The sequence below is a fragment of the Pelodiscus sinensis genome, chromosome 1 (genome assembly GCF_049634645.1).
Source record: "Pelodiscus sinensis isolate JC-2024 chromosome 1, ASM4963464v1, whole genome shotgun sequence".
Lineage (NCBI taxonomy): Eukaryota > Metazoa > Chordata > Testudines > Trionychidae > Pelodiscus > Pelodiscus sinensis.
In genome coordinates, this window is record NC_134711.1 from 216004900 (window position 1) to 216019605 (window position 14706).

The following is a 14706-nucleotide window of genomic DNA, read 5'->3' on the forward strand; positions in this document are numbered from 1 at the left end:
CAGCCCAGGCGCTCCTGGGGTGCCCCGCTGCCCGAGCCCCCCCGCGGCTTTGCAAAGTCGCGGGGAAGCCGGCGGCGGAGCAGTCCAGGCGCGCCTGGGGTGCCTCGCTGCCCGAGCCTCCCCGCGGCTTTGCAAAGCCGCGGGGGGGGGGGGGGGGGGGGCTCGGGCAGCGCGGCTGACCCGCTGCCCGAGCCCCTCCGCGGCTTTGCTCTGCGTCTTCCTGGTCTGCCGACCAGGGAGACGCAGAGCAAAGCCCCAGAGTACACGGGCGGCAGGACCGCGAGGTCCCGCAGTCCGTGTACTCTGGGGCAGCCCCGTTCGTAACTGCGGATCCGACATAAGTCGGATCCACGTAAATCGGGGACTGCCTGTATATACACTTATCACAGAATGTGGGAGGAACGTTGGGGGTGGGTCATTTGTTGATTTTTATTCCTTTATAAATGCAATCTGGACAAATGATCTATTCTGATATGTGCATTAACTGGATTGATCACTGAGTTCTCAAGACAGAGCCACATCCTGACCTCAGTTACATATACAGAACCCTGTTGAACATAATGGCAGACTCTAAAGACAACTGGTTTGAACAGGTGCTGCTGGGGACAGAATTTGGCCTGCAGATTATTTGCTATTAGTGGTGATGCTCAAGGCAGAAAGGAAATGATTTTTAAAATACAAGTTGAGTTTGTGTGGCTGTCGTTCAGAAAAAAATTCTTTGCACTTATAAACAGGCAAAAAGGCTTTGGAATTATTGAGAAATAAGATATATGGAACCACATAGCTATTTTCATTTAGTAACTGTTCAAGAATGGAAGGGCACTTTACACATATGCAATTTTAAAAAGCATGCACATGCACATTCTGAGCCTAATGGTAGGTGGGTGTGTACAGCACTGTTTTAATCACATAACATCAAAAAAGATTACTCACTCTGTCACGACGGCTTGCTATTTCTGCTTTAATCTGATATGGGTCATACTTGGTATTAGTTGAAAATCCAGAGAATGCTAAACAGATGGAAAACAATGGTATTTTATAATATGTTTCATGTTTTCAGTGTGCTAAATGATAGTGTGTATTGATTGTACACTATGTAAATTATAACAATAAGTTAGCCAGTTCAAACATGTTTCTGAAACTTCAAAGCCATAACTCAGCAATCTCTTAAGCAAGTGCTTAATTTTTTTGAGGGATCAAGGCCAAAAAATACTTGCCAAAGTGTAGGCTACATGCCATTCTGGGTTCCCAAAGTTGAGTCATTCTACTTCAGAGATAGCAAAAGCTTATTTGTGTACAACTTCCAGACATGTCTTTGTAGGATGTGATAATCATTTATGGCAAGACTTGCTCAGTATAATTATTTGTGTAAAACACAGAAATGTTTGTAGCCAAAATTATTTCTTCTAACCAGCAGGGTCTAAAAATTGACACTATGTTTAATGATTTTTCCTTTTATTTTTCTTGCAGTTAGGAACTTTCACGGGGAAAAAAAAATGTAATGTCCCTATGATAACAAATTTAATGGCCCTATGGTAACACAGATTTGATTTACAATATCCTCAACATTATTTCAGATAAAACACTTACCTAACAGCCAAAAATGAATGTAAATTCATATGAAGCTAGAAGTCCTTAACTCATAGAAGTTTTGTTTTCTTTGTTTCAACCATTGCACTGGAGTGAGGCTGGAGATGAGGGGTTCAGTTTGCAGGGTGTCCAAGGGAGAGAGGACAACCCCAGCCCTCTCTCACCACAGCACCTTGGGGCCAGGTGAGAAGCGGCTCTCCACAGCGGCTGCAGCTCCAGTGGGCACAGCCAGGGGAAGGGTGCATATCCCCCGGCTGGAAGACAGACACACAGACAGACACACAAACTGTCTGAAATGTCTAGTAAATAGATGTCCCTTTCTCCAGTATTGCCATCTGTTTGCCCAATGGGGTTATAGCTGTCCTAGTCCCCATCTCTGGCCCCTTGCTAACCTCCTGGTCGTTCTACAATATAACTGTCCCTCCTACCAGACCCTCCTCTTTTCATTTCATGAGAAACCATCAAATTCCAGGCACATCCCACTATCCTGGCACAATCAAATCCTGACCTTGCTTTAAGCTATGGTAAGAGGAAGCTGCATACCAAATTTGGTGGTCTTAATTCTGCCACTTGGGAGGGATTCTTGAACAAATGGACTCACAGACAGACAGATGCAGTAAAGACACAAACTCTCTCAACTACATAGTAGATAAATACATGAATTTATTTAGCTATTCAAAATTTAGACTTAACCCTCTAATAGTAGATCAAACTGGTACCAAATACATATAAACAAAGTCAAATCATGTCCTCAGATATTTCAATTTGATAAAGTTTTTCTAAGAAGGAGAAAACTAAAAGAAGTTGTTCCACATCTAAATAAATCACTTTCTAGCTCAATCACCCCAGACTAATGAAATTCTCCCTGCTTGATGCTCAGTGCATGCAATAACCACATGCAAATTTACAGTTAAAACATTTCCTCCATCTCAGTTTCAGCCCCTCGATATCAAATGGTTTAATTATCTAGTCACAGCTTCCCTTCAATATAGTTTCAATTTAAAGAGAGCTTTTTGTTTTCTCTTTCTTTTCCAAGATGCAGCATCATTTCCCATATCAACATGTTCTCTCTGTTATAAGATACAAGATTTCAAAAGTCACTCTAGGTTAAATTCCAACTAGGAAATTATCCTCTGTTTACCTATCGCACAAAGGCAAAAAGGGCTGGCTTCCAAAAGTAAATGTGCTGAAGAGTCCCAGAAAATGGCTGGCATCTCTCTTCATATGTAGAGAAAAAGGGAGACCAGAAGCCCTTGAGGACTGAGGTAGTAAAAGAATTCTGAAGTGGGCTAAGTCCAAGAGGTTAAGTAGGAGATTGTTGTGGCCTAACACTTTATAAACCAGCTCAGAGTTTCATTCTGTTGCGTCTCTTGATCAACTGTGGAAAGAACGTTACAATGCTAAGGTCATTTAAACCATGCAGTAACTTGCCAAAAGAGGTTGTGCATTCACTACCAATGCACGGACTGAACTTTTTCACAGTGTTGGTCACAACTTAATAGTGAAAGAGTTTCATGAACGCCTCCACTTCCACCTGCAATCATAGGGTACGTCTACTACGGTTGCAAATGTAGGTGACCGAAATTGTAATGAAGAGGGGATTTAAATATCCCACGCTTCATTAGCATAATCTCGCCCACGTGCTATTCCGATCGCCAGCTGATTCAAACCAGGAAGTGTGCTCCAGGCGGCGTTAGTTCAAATCAAACCCCTTGGTCTGAACTAACGTTACTCCTCAAAAAATGAGGAATCATATGAACTTCATTTCAGAAACCCAAGGGCAAGAAACAAAAGTTATTTATCTGACCATACAAAAGAATGACAAGGACATTTGACATGGATTTAATGAAGCCAAAATTTTATTTGTAGATGCCTAGGACCATCCAGCAGAGAAAAGTAGTCTCAATCATCCTAGGGGCTCCCACCAGCTCTTTTCCCATTCACGTCACTCCAGCTAATACATTGCTGGGACCTTATGATCTACCACCATATGGTCAGGCCCGTGTGTGTGGGGTGGGATGGTGTGAAGGGTGCAAACGCACCCCCAAAGTCTCACAGACATAAGGAGGGGTGTAACAACAGAAGCAGCTGCACGCCAGAATTCACTACTTAGAGTATACGGAGCATGCTCAGTAAGAGCTGCTGTTGCTGCAGAATTCATGTGGATTCAAATGTTGCTTCTGGCTCTTTACAAGCATTAAAAAGAGGTTAAGGAACAAATTGCAGCCGGGGGGGGGGGGGGGGGGGGGGAGGGGAGAATGGGCAGAAGGCTGAAATTAACCTAGGGAGTCAAATAACTTTAGGGTGAGACAGAAGAGGGGCTGGAAGGGGAAAAAAAACCCAGGTGGGGGTATTGGAGACAGGGGAGGAGGGGAAACTACCAGCCCCTGTGGGAGGGGGTTTGCCCTCATAAAGAGAGGGGCAAGAGGGTAACAGTTACCCAGGGGGGTGAGCCACCTGCCAGGTGTGCAAAGGCAGGCGTGGAAGTCACAAAGAGGTTTTTATTTCCCCTCTCAGGGTGAAGTGTAGCAGCCCAGGAGCATAGGGCAACTTTCTGACTGTGCACTAAAGGTACTGCCGCACTAATGCCTTGGCTCTCACAGCTAGAGCACCCCACAGCACCTCTCTCTCTGCACTGCTACAGCACAGGGAACAGTGTGCACGTTCTGCTCCCAATAAAGTTAATGGCCAAAATTCATTTGGTTTGACCTACAGCTTGTCAGCTTCCCTGACCCTGAGAGCTTGCCAGCAAAGGCCAGACTAACACCAAAAGAGGCATACATTTGCCCTGCAATGGAACTCTGTTTATTTGTGTGAAGGTCTCCCACAGCCCTTGCACTGAGGAACGGATTTCACCTTGGCTATGTGATTCTTGGCTAATTATTACAAGAATATCTTACTCTTACAGAGCACTTATCTATCCATCTCAAAGTGCTTTACAGAGAAGGACAGCATTGTTAGCCTTATTTCACAGATTGGGAAACTGAGGCATAGTAAAGTGCTGGGACTTGTTCACAGTCACTTAGCAGGCCAGGACATGGCTGGGAATGACATTCAGATCTCCTGAATCCCCATCTAGTGCCACTAGGCCAACTGCCACTCTAGGATCTCCACAATGAGCCATAATGTGGGCACCCAATTCACAGCAGTAGAAATATCCTGATACCCTATGCAGGAGTTTACGTGGAAAGTGGGGAACTAATATAGGGCCCCTGCTCCAAGCCCTGCTATAGCCTTTGCATTCCAGTATTTCAGGAACTCTCTAATTCCCAGTGCTCTTAAAGGCAAAGCATGTGTTAGAACAGCCCTATGACTACTCTTATTTACACTGGAACCTTGATAAACCTTCAGTTTAGTTGTTCCATAAATGGTGAACACAAAAACTTAAAGCCACATTCTTTACTTTGTCCTCCCTTCCCCGGTGTCAATCCTGCTGTAAGATCAGGGCTGGGACAAATGAGAATTGGGATGTGTGTGTCTGAAACAGAAGAGAGAACACAGCATATGAACAAGCCTACCATAAATGAACTAACAAGTGAAGTGAAGAGAGAGCTAATAATCTTTTTAAGAAGATAAGATATTTTTGAAAGCGGCGAGGAGTCCTGTGGCACCTTATAGACTAACTGGAAGTTTAGGAGCATAAGCTTTCGTGGGCAAAGACCCACTTCGTCAGATGCATCTGGGACCTGATGCATCTGACGAAGTGGGTCTTTGCCCACGAAAGCTTATGCTCCTACACTTCAGTTAGTCTATAAGGTTCCACAGGACTCCTCGCCGCTTTTGCAGATTCAGACTAACACGGCTACCCCTCTGATACTTGACAAGATATTTTTACACTCCAATATTTTACTTTAAAACCAGATAATCAAGTCCACACAGGGGTTTTATATCCCACAGAAACTATGATCATTTGCTTGATGCATTAAACTCCTGCTGAAACTAAATAAGGAGCAGTCAGAAGATACTGCTATTGCAGGGGTGGCCAACCTGCAGCTCTCGAACCACATAAGGCTCTTTGCTCCAAGAAATGGGGCTCTTGTTAGTTCGGACCCACATGCCAGGACTGCTCACAGCCGGCCGCTGTGCACACACGCCCCAGCGCCTGGAGGGAGAAGCATGTGGCCTCAGTGGCTCTGGTGAGATCCAGGCATTGGGTTAGATGGGGGAAGGGGCGGGGTGCTGGGGGGCCTGGCCCTGGCGGAGGGGTGGACGCACTGGGTTAGGGCAGAGGGTTGGGGGTACCTGGCGCTGGGGATGGGGTGGGGCATTGGGTTAGAGCAGGGGGGCTGAAGCACCTTAAGCTCAAAGTCTTCATGAATGCACAATAAGGCAGCCAACACAGATGTCATATTTAAATTCCAGGGCAAAAAAAGAATCAGCATGTACCTGGTTTACAGTGTTTCTTCAAAGAAAATTCAAATGCTATTTTTTGCCAGGCTGAAGCAATTATTCTGAGATAGGAGCCTCTCCCATATTGTTTTTGAACCTCTCATATTTGCAGTCTGGGACAGACCTGAATTTTTAGAACTATAAAAAAAGCTATAATCTTCATAAGAGAAAAAATTGAGGAAACCATACCAGAGATCAACAAGCTGGAGTGAAACAGGCACTTCAAACTGTGCTAATTTACTTTCAGTTCAGTTTAATTTTAAAAACCACACAGAACATAATGGGGCAGTAGTATTAAATTTGAAATACATGGTTGGGATGCTTTTTTTTTAGTGTGAGAATATTACTGTATTTTTAAAGTTTTTTTTTTAATTTGATGTTTGTTCCTTGTCAAGTTCTCTGAAGATCTATGGACTTGGCCGTGAATTTTTTAAGTGACTAGAGACTTTTGTATTGGTTTTTGTCCGAAATGTCCTGTAATGTTAATTTTATCACTACATTTTGTGTACTATATCTATCTATAGATATACAGGCAGTCCCCGGGTTACGTACAAGATAGGGACTGTAGGTTTGTTCTTAAGTTGAATCTGTATGTAAGTCGGAACTGGCGTCTAGATTCAGCCGCTGCTGAAACTGACCGCCAGTTCTGACTTACATACAGATTCAACTTAAGAACCCCAAGCGTCCCCAAGTCAGCTGCTGCTGAAACTGATCAGCAGCTGATTCCAGGAAGCCCGGGGCAGAGCAACTCTGCCTCGGGCTTCCTGTAGTCAGCGCTGGTCAGTTTCAGCAGCAGCTAAATCAGGACGCCTGGGGCAGAGCAGCTGGGGTGCTGCTGGGTTGCTCCAGTAGCGCGGCCGCTTCTCGGCACTAATGGACCAACCCAGCAGCACCCCAGCTTCTCTGCCCCAGGCGTCCTGATTCAGCCGCTGCTGAAACTGACCACCAGCGGCTGAATCAGGACCAGAGCAGCTGGGGTGCTGCTGGGTTGGTCCAGTAGCGCCCAGAGCGGTGCTGCGGCACCAAGCAGCAGCACCCCAGCTGCTCTGCCACAGGCGTCCGGAGAAAAGCCTAGTCTGCTGGCGGTGGGGGGGAGGGGGGGCGTACTAGCTGCACCCCCCTCCCCCCCAGCAGACCAGGAAGACACGGGCAGCGGACCAGGGAGACCAGCAGACCAGGGAGACGGGGAGCAAAGCCTCTGAGGACGCCGGCAGCGGGACAGCTGCGGGGCGTCTGGGCTGTCCCGCTGCCGGCTTCCCCCGCGGCTTTGCAAAGCCACGGGGAAGCCGGCAGCGGAGCAGTCCAGGCGCGCCTGGGCTGCCTCGCTGCCCGAGCCCCCCCCCCGCTGCTTTGCAAAGCCGCGGGGAAGCCAGCAACGGAGCAGCCCAGGCGCACCTGGGCTGCCTCACTGCCCGAGCCCCCCCTATATCAGAGGCAGCAAGGTGGGGAGGGAAGCAGGAGCCAGTGCTGGGGGGAGCCAGCTTAAAAGCCAGTTACCCTAGCACCATCAGAGTGGGGGGGAGCAGAGGGGGGCAGGGGCAACCAGGGGAGGTAGAGGTGCAGTGGTGCTGTGGCTCTGCCTACCTTTGAAATGGAGTAAGAGTCGCGTGGCCCTTAGTAGATTTAAAAGGCAGAGGTGCAGCACAGAACCCGGCACAAGCAGGGTGGGGACTGAAACAGTCATCCCCCGCCCCATCGACTAATTGAGTAGTAAATGAAGATTCCATTGACTACTTAATTAGCTGTTTAAGTTTTAACATCTCTGGGCTCAGGCAGTATTTCGCTCATGTATTCCCTTGGCTGGCTGCACCACACTGACCTGGGGGCCATGGGGAAGGTGCGATTGCACCCTTGAGGTCCACATTTACAAAAAAAGCGCACACTCCTCCCACAGAAATTCCTACATATGGGCCTGAGGGTTAAGGTTGGCTACAAGAATGGGCTGTTGGCTCTCTGTTGTACCAATGCTAGGAGTCCCCTCTTGTTTTTTCTTTTAATGACCACCTCTTCATTTTTCAAGCTATTTATCCAGTCGCTACTAGCGATGTTATAGTTCAACCGATATGCTGGTGCTTATCAATTAATGCTATTGGTTAAAAGTCTTCTCTGGTCCTGGGGAGGCTTTGCTGCAGACTCTGCAGTATGAAGCTTATTTAAGCTTTATATACATGCTGCGAGCTCTGCAATAACCACAAAGATTTTCAGTGGCAATACCTTTTTAAACAACATTTAACATCTCTAGTCACTGTGTTATCTTTCCTATGGAGTACTTGCACTGGACATCCATGTTACACTTAATTACTGAGCTGCAACATGTAGCCAACTGCCCTTTATGCCATGCACGAACAAAGCCCTTCCTGAACCTGCTGTGGGGAAAAAGTGAAAAAAATCCTAACTGCACCCAAGCCAATATGGTGATAAAAGGAAAAATTCCTTCGCAGCTCTCCCCCCCAAAAAAGTGGCAGCTAACTTAATGCCCACAGTGGGTCTTGACGAAACCTGGCATTTTACCACCAAAAGGGGAGGGATAATATGTCTTGCTTTAGCCTGGTGTGTGTAAAATAGAAGCTTCAGATGTAGGGCTGCCTCCTAGGGAGGAGTCAGCAACCAAGACAACCACTTTTGCAAGCAGTTTTCATCCCTCCCTCTCCACTCAGGATGGTAGGAATGCATCAGCTGAATAGGGTTCATAATACAGCTCTCACAAATTTAGTGTACGGCCTAGCAGGTTAGTCCAAGGAATAGTGTCTGACAAGTATCGGGGGATTACTCCAAATCACTGCCTTGGCAGTTGCTGATATTTGCAAAATTCTCTAGCAGGCAGAGGATACTTCCTGCACTCTGGAGGGGTCTCTGAGACTTGACGCTTGGTGGGAGAAGCTGACAGGCAAGTGAAGTAGTTTGTGTTATGCCCTTTGAGAAGAAGCAGCTGGACCTTATTCAAAAGCAATAAACAAATGGGGTTACAGTCTGAATAGTTTGGTCCTGTCAGTACAATAAATCAAAGTCCTGGAAATGTCAAGTATACGTATTTTCTTTCCCCTGTGAACAGTGTGGTTTCAGGAAGAAAACAAATAGGATGACCAGCTGGTTTATATGAAAATCAGCGATCACCTTTGGAATGAACTTTGGATGTCATTTCACAGCCATCTTTCCACTATGGGAGGTCATACAAGGGGACACAGCCATAAGTGCCTGAATCTTCTCTTGGTTGAAATAATAGCCAGGAGGAAGACCATATGCAGAGAGAGTTAATCCAGGGAACATTCTGAGAGGGGTTCACATGGAAGTTTCACAGGAGGATCATGCTAAATTCCCAAGCAGGAACAGGTTTTCTGACCATGTGTATGAGTCTCTTGAGAAACTCTGATATTGTGGGATGATAAAAGACCAAGCACTGAAGGAAAGGCACGTGGCAAGCTGAAATCACTATGAAGCAGACCTTTATAAGAGCTATGTGCAAGTCCTACAGCTTCAATAGTAGCTGGTAGTGGAAGATCTTCAGTCCTGGAGTCTGAGTCATGTCCAGACCATAATGGGCTGCCTATATTGAGCAACTGTTCCATTTACATGAGTAGGTCTCTCTGACATATTTTCCTACTTAGAACCAGAATTTCCTGGATCCTATCCTTGTACTTAACCAGTCAACGGCCATACTGCTAGGTGTGGCAGCCCTGAGTCTGGATGGAGTACTTAGCTACAAGGGACATCCCCAATGTATATACAAAATTGCTTGTCCCATACTAAACCAGTATGGGATGCTTTTTATTCCATATTTCAATGTAGCACATACGGTCTCAACTCTGCTTAGCCAGCCTGCCCACCCTTCCATCATACTAGAGGATCTGACTCCATGCCCAGCACCCGCACAGAATCTTAATAGGTGCCACAGTGGCAGTACCCAGAGCTGGAAGAACCACTAGGAAGAATAGGAGAGAAGCAGGGAGTTGCTCCCAGAGGGGCAAAGGAGGACTAGGTGTATTTCAAGTCTGTGCCATATTTCTGAAATATAAACTTGGACAGCCTAGACCATGTCAGGATGGCCCCAGTATCCTTTAAAGAATGGCATGATTTGCCAGTTCACTAGCTGCAGAGCTCAATGCCTCCAACAGCAGATCTTGTTTGGTATCCTGAATTTCTCTAGGTATTTCTGGTCCCAAGCCAAGAGGCCCTTCTCATGCTCATGGCCGTCTACCTTCTGACTGTGCTAGAAGAACTCATTTCAGCTTGTGAGGCTCTCCTAGCTACTGTCTTGCCTTCTCAGATGACCTCCTTTAATGGCTTCCCAACATCTTGTGGCATGTTGAGTGTGTCATGCTTTCCTCCATCAAGAAATTATATTGGGCTAACAGTGTCTCATGGTTTGTCTAAGTATATGCCGTTTGTCAATTCTGATTTTTTTCTGTACTGCTGCAACTACTAATTGATCATGGATCTTGGCGAGAGAAGTGTTCACAGGTTTCTTGAGGCACCTGATGACGCTTCCCCACCAGTTTGCATGTGGGCTGGATGACAGCTGGGATATGCAGAGTCCACTCCTGGGTTCCTTCATTTTTAAAGAAACACAATTCTGGATGGTGCCAATGTGATGAAGAAATTAAAAGAATTTGTGTGATTTCTCTTGGTTCACTGTCATTTCACTAGCCTTGGTCTTCACTACGCGTTGGAAGATCCTGGAGAACTTTAAAGTCACAGGTCACTAGGGCTAGAAAATGTATGACCACCCAGCCAGGAAACAATAAAGGCCCTTTGGATGGAGACGTCATTGTTTTTCCACTGTCCCTACTTCCTGGATATTAATGCGTGGCTCTGGTGTCAGTGGTTCTGGTCAGGATATCATTGAGGAGCCTAATCTCTTCCTCTTCCTGTACCTCCATGAGAGGGTTTTGCTGTGGGATACCAGAGGTGATTGGTCCCCAGTACGGCCAGAGTAGACACCTATATGGATACTAGCCCAGAAGCAACTGGTTTGCTTAATGACATTCCAGTTGTCTTTGTGGCTACACCCTGCAAGAGGGATCCCCCCAGGACATGTCCAAGGCCACTTGTAGATGGTAACAGGGAGGCATGAGGTGCTTGGCCCTGGAAAGAAGCCATAGCTCAACAATGGTGATGAAATAAGTAGTCGCTGTAAAGTTGGCTCCAGGGCCCAGCGCCACTTCAATATTAACGATGAACCTGAGTATAACTCAGTCCTATACTGGGGTTGATGCTTTCACTGGTCTCAGTTTAGTCAGTACCACTCTCCGTGGTAAAAAAAATGTAAGCAGTTCATCCTTTGAGGAATGGATGCCTCTTCTCCATTTTATAGAACAATGTCTCTCTATACTCTGGTCTCAGTGTGGCGCTTCCCATTCTTTTGCTCCATGTGGCTCCAAGGATGTTGTCTATGCCAGAAGAGCTGGTTCAGAGGACATTCATGCTGATTTCGCACCCAGTTTCAGCCCTGGTTGGTGCAACGATCCCCATACCAGGGTACTCCATGAGCATAAAGTGTTGGAGTTTTCTTCACTCCCTTCCTTTCATTATCAAATCCTGAGTTGTGGTGCTTGCTGGTAGCGAGTGTTGGGAGCGAAGAGGAAAGAAAACAGGGAGGCGGGCACGTTAATGCAGTTCCAACCATACATCCCTCAATTTGCTCACACTCACTGAGAAGGATGTACACACCGAGCGGTTATCAGGCAAGTGTGCCCCAACAGAAAAGACATCCCAGAAAAGTCTGTCCAATTGAGAAATGAGTCCATTACAGATTTGATACAGTTGAAACTATCATTAGTTGGTGAGAGGCACCTAGTCCCATTGTACTTGTATCTTTTGGGGGTTCCTTCCCCCACCCTCCCCAGATCATCCTAATTAATCAAAGACAGAAAGTATAAAGATACCTCTTCACCAAGATCTTTTTAAAATGGAGTCTTCAGCTAGACAGACAGTGGGCTGTACACTTGCCCGGTTCCATCTTGCTGTGGTAAGAGGGAGCTGAGGAAGAGTCATGGCTGCCGCACTCTTTATAACCTCATAGGAAGTACGCAGAGAGGCACAGGGTGGCCCCAAGGACACCACTATTCAAAAAATAATAATCTGACCCTATACGTAGGAAGTGCATGTGCACCCAAGAGCCACAGGTGACATAGTCAAGAGAATTTCTGACATGTCAACTTCATCACAAATTGAAGGGATAGAAATTCAAGTCTCACTTATTATGGAAAGCCTCTGAAGGAAAGCATAGCAGATTTTGGTAGCATCCTGTTTTATTAATACTTTGATACTATAGACCAAATATATAATTCACTGAATATATGTTTAACATTTGTGTTAGTAAATCTGTCATCTTATATAAAATGTCCTATAATTGCAACATAGAGTTATTAAAAGAAGTTCAGCTATGAAGAAAAACGAACAATGATCTGGACAGAAGATCTTCAGTTTTTCCTAACAGTGGTTCCATTCTGAAATAACGGAATATTACTGCTGATACTCAACACCCTTCACAATATTTTTTCGTCGACTGGTAGGAGGGGAGGCAGGGATAGAAACTGACTGAGAATGAGAGAAAGAAGCATCAGAGGGAGAATGATTCTCACACTTAGGAGTGAGAGGGTGCAGCCACTGAGAAGGAAGCTCTTGGTGTTCCTATCTGCTCCCAGGACCCTTTGGTGCCTTGGAAATCCCCATTTCCTGCTTCCCAGCTCAAACCTGAGCGCCACAGCAGCCACATTCTCCCTCTGCCCACCAGACGTACACAATCTTTCATGGCAGCAGAGTTCCCCAGCCACAATATTTCCAATCCTCCTCTGCCATAATGTCTTAAAAATACGCATTTTTGCATTTTAATTTTGACAACGGTATAAAAAGACTATGACAGTTACGACTTGGAGGGATCCCCAAGGTAAAAAGACATTGAGTGTTATGACATTACGCATGAAACAAGAACAACATTTAAGAACTAGCTAAACAAAGTAGCCTTTTAGTAAAAGGCTACTATACAGTTATTAAAGGAATTTTCTTACATAAATTATCTAGTTGTGTACTACATAATATACTTAACTGTTTGGACACTCTGGCTCTGAGCCCTTCAAAATGCCAAAGCCATGTATCAAACATCTCTGTTCCTGGCTCTGAATATCAAAATGTAAGTAAACTTTATATTTAAAAGCAGGCACTAATAAAAGAGAATAAATTGTACTGGGATTGGACAGTAAGTTGGACTGTGAAGGCAGTCATGTGTAGAAACCTTTTATGTCTATTCCACCACAGTCACCAATGAGCAGTTGGGCATATGAAAAGAAGCTTTCTGTGGTGCTCACATTATAAAGTCATCTCTCATAAAATGTCCAGCTTGGCACATAAAGCCACATCAAAACCAACTCTCAACTAGTGATGGATGAACCTCAATGGGTTCAGTTAATCATCAACTGTTATCCAAACTTCTTTGGACTCTCACTCATTTCATCCTCTCCTAATAGACATCTTGCCTTTTCCTCTTTTGGTAACCCCATTCCTACATAGCCCATACTAAATACCATTTTCTCCCCCGAAACATGTTCCATTTTCATGCCTGACATACAACGAACCTCCACCCAGTCCTCCATTTGTCCCCCATTCTCCTTTAGATAATTATTGCAGGGATACACAGTTGTGTCTCTGCTGGATCCTAGGTATTTGCACAGGTTGAACCTCTCTAATCAAGCACCCTCAGGACGTAACCCGTGCTGAATCAGAGAATTTACCGAAACACTGGGGGGGGGAGGGGGCACGGAAGCAATGTTTTATAAAATCATTACAACACTTCCACTACTTACTGGACTCTTAGAAGACATTTAGGGATAAATTAGAGCTAAATAACAGCACAGAAGACTGACAGCCAGGGCTGGTGGCTGTAAACAAACTTTATGGAACCACAGGAAACTTGAGCACAGTCACAATAAGTGGACATCCAGCTAACTAAAATCATGCTAGACCACGGATGTTGCTGGACCAGAGAAGTCCAACCTGTACTTCGTCCTATGTTTATAAAGGCACTGTTTGAGACCGGAACAAGCAAACAAGTTCCTCCAAGATAAAAAGCTGATGTTCAAACTAGTTGTCTGATTCTAGATTATTATTATTATTAGAAGATTGACTAAAGGCTTACTTAAGGATTTCTTTGGTCACTGTTACATAAAAAAATAGAATGATGTAAGAAGAACTGATTCACTTACTTCCCCCCACTCTATAATCCAGTCATCCTCTGCTAGCTCCTTCATGGTCCACAGGCCTCCCTAACTCTGAAGTACTGAAACGCTGTTCGCCTTAAATCTTGCCGCTATGTTGTTATCTAATACCGATTAAGGTCGGTTGAAGGACCTAGCCTAGGGCATGTCTAGACTACATTGTTTTTCTGAAAAAAAACTGCCCTTTCACAAAAAAAACTTCACCCGCATCCACACTGCAATCGCATTCTTTCAAAATTAAATCAAAAGAATGCAGGGGGGGGGGGTTCAACATTGGTAAACCTCAAATTACGAGGAAGAACATCTTTTTTAAAAGACATGTGTGGATGTAGAACAGAGACATTTTTCGAAAGAGGCAGTTGAAAAAAGCACAGGTGCCCTGGTGGCCATTCTGTGAATAGCAATCAGAGCTTTCTTTCGAGAGAGCATCCATGCAGTCTGGACATTCTCTTTTGAAAAAGCAGATCACTTTTTCGATCCGGTTTTGAGGTGTGGACACTCTCTTTCGAAAGAAGCT

At 45.3% G+C, this 14706-nt stretch overlaps 1 protein-coding gene across 6 annotated transcripts in view; it reads right to left on the minus strand.

Annotated features, from left to right (window-relative positions):
• WWC3 (WWC family member 3) overlaps window positions 1-14706 on the minus strand; it is a 216659-nt gene that overhangs the window by 125447 nt on the left and 76506 nt on the right. For all 6 annotated transcript variants that reach the window (XR_012898891.1, XM_075915061.1, XM_075915044.1 and 3 more), the window contains exon 4: window positions 934-1010. Coding sequence is in view for 5 of the 6 variants with exons in the window: in XM_075915061.1 (XP_075771176.1) it covers window positions 934-1010 (77 nt within the window). In the remaining variant the exon portion in view is untranslated. The remainder of the gene's footprint in view (window positions 1-933; window positions 1011-14706) is intronic.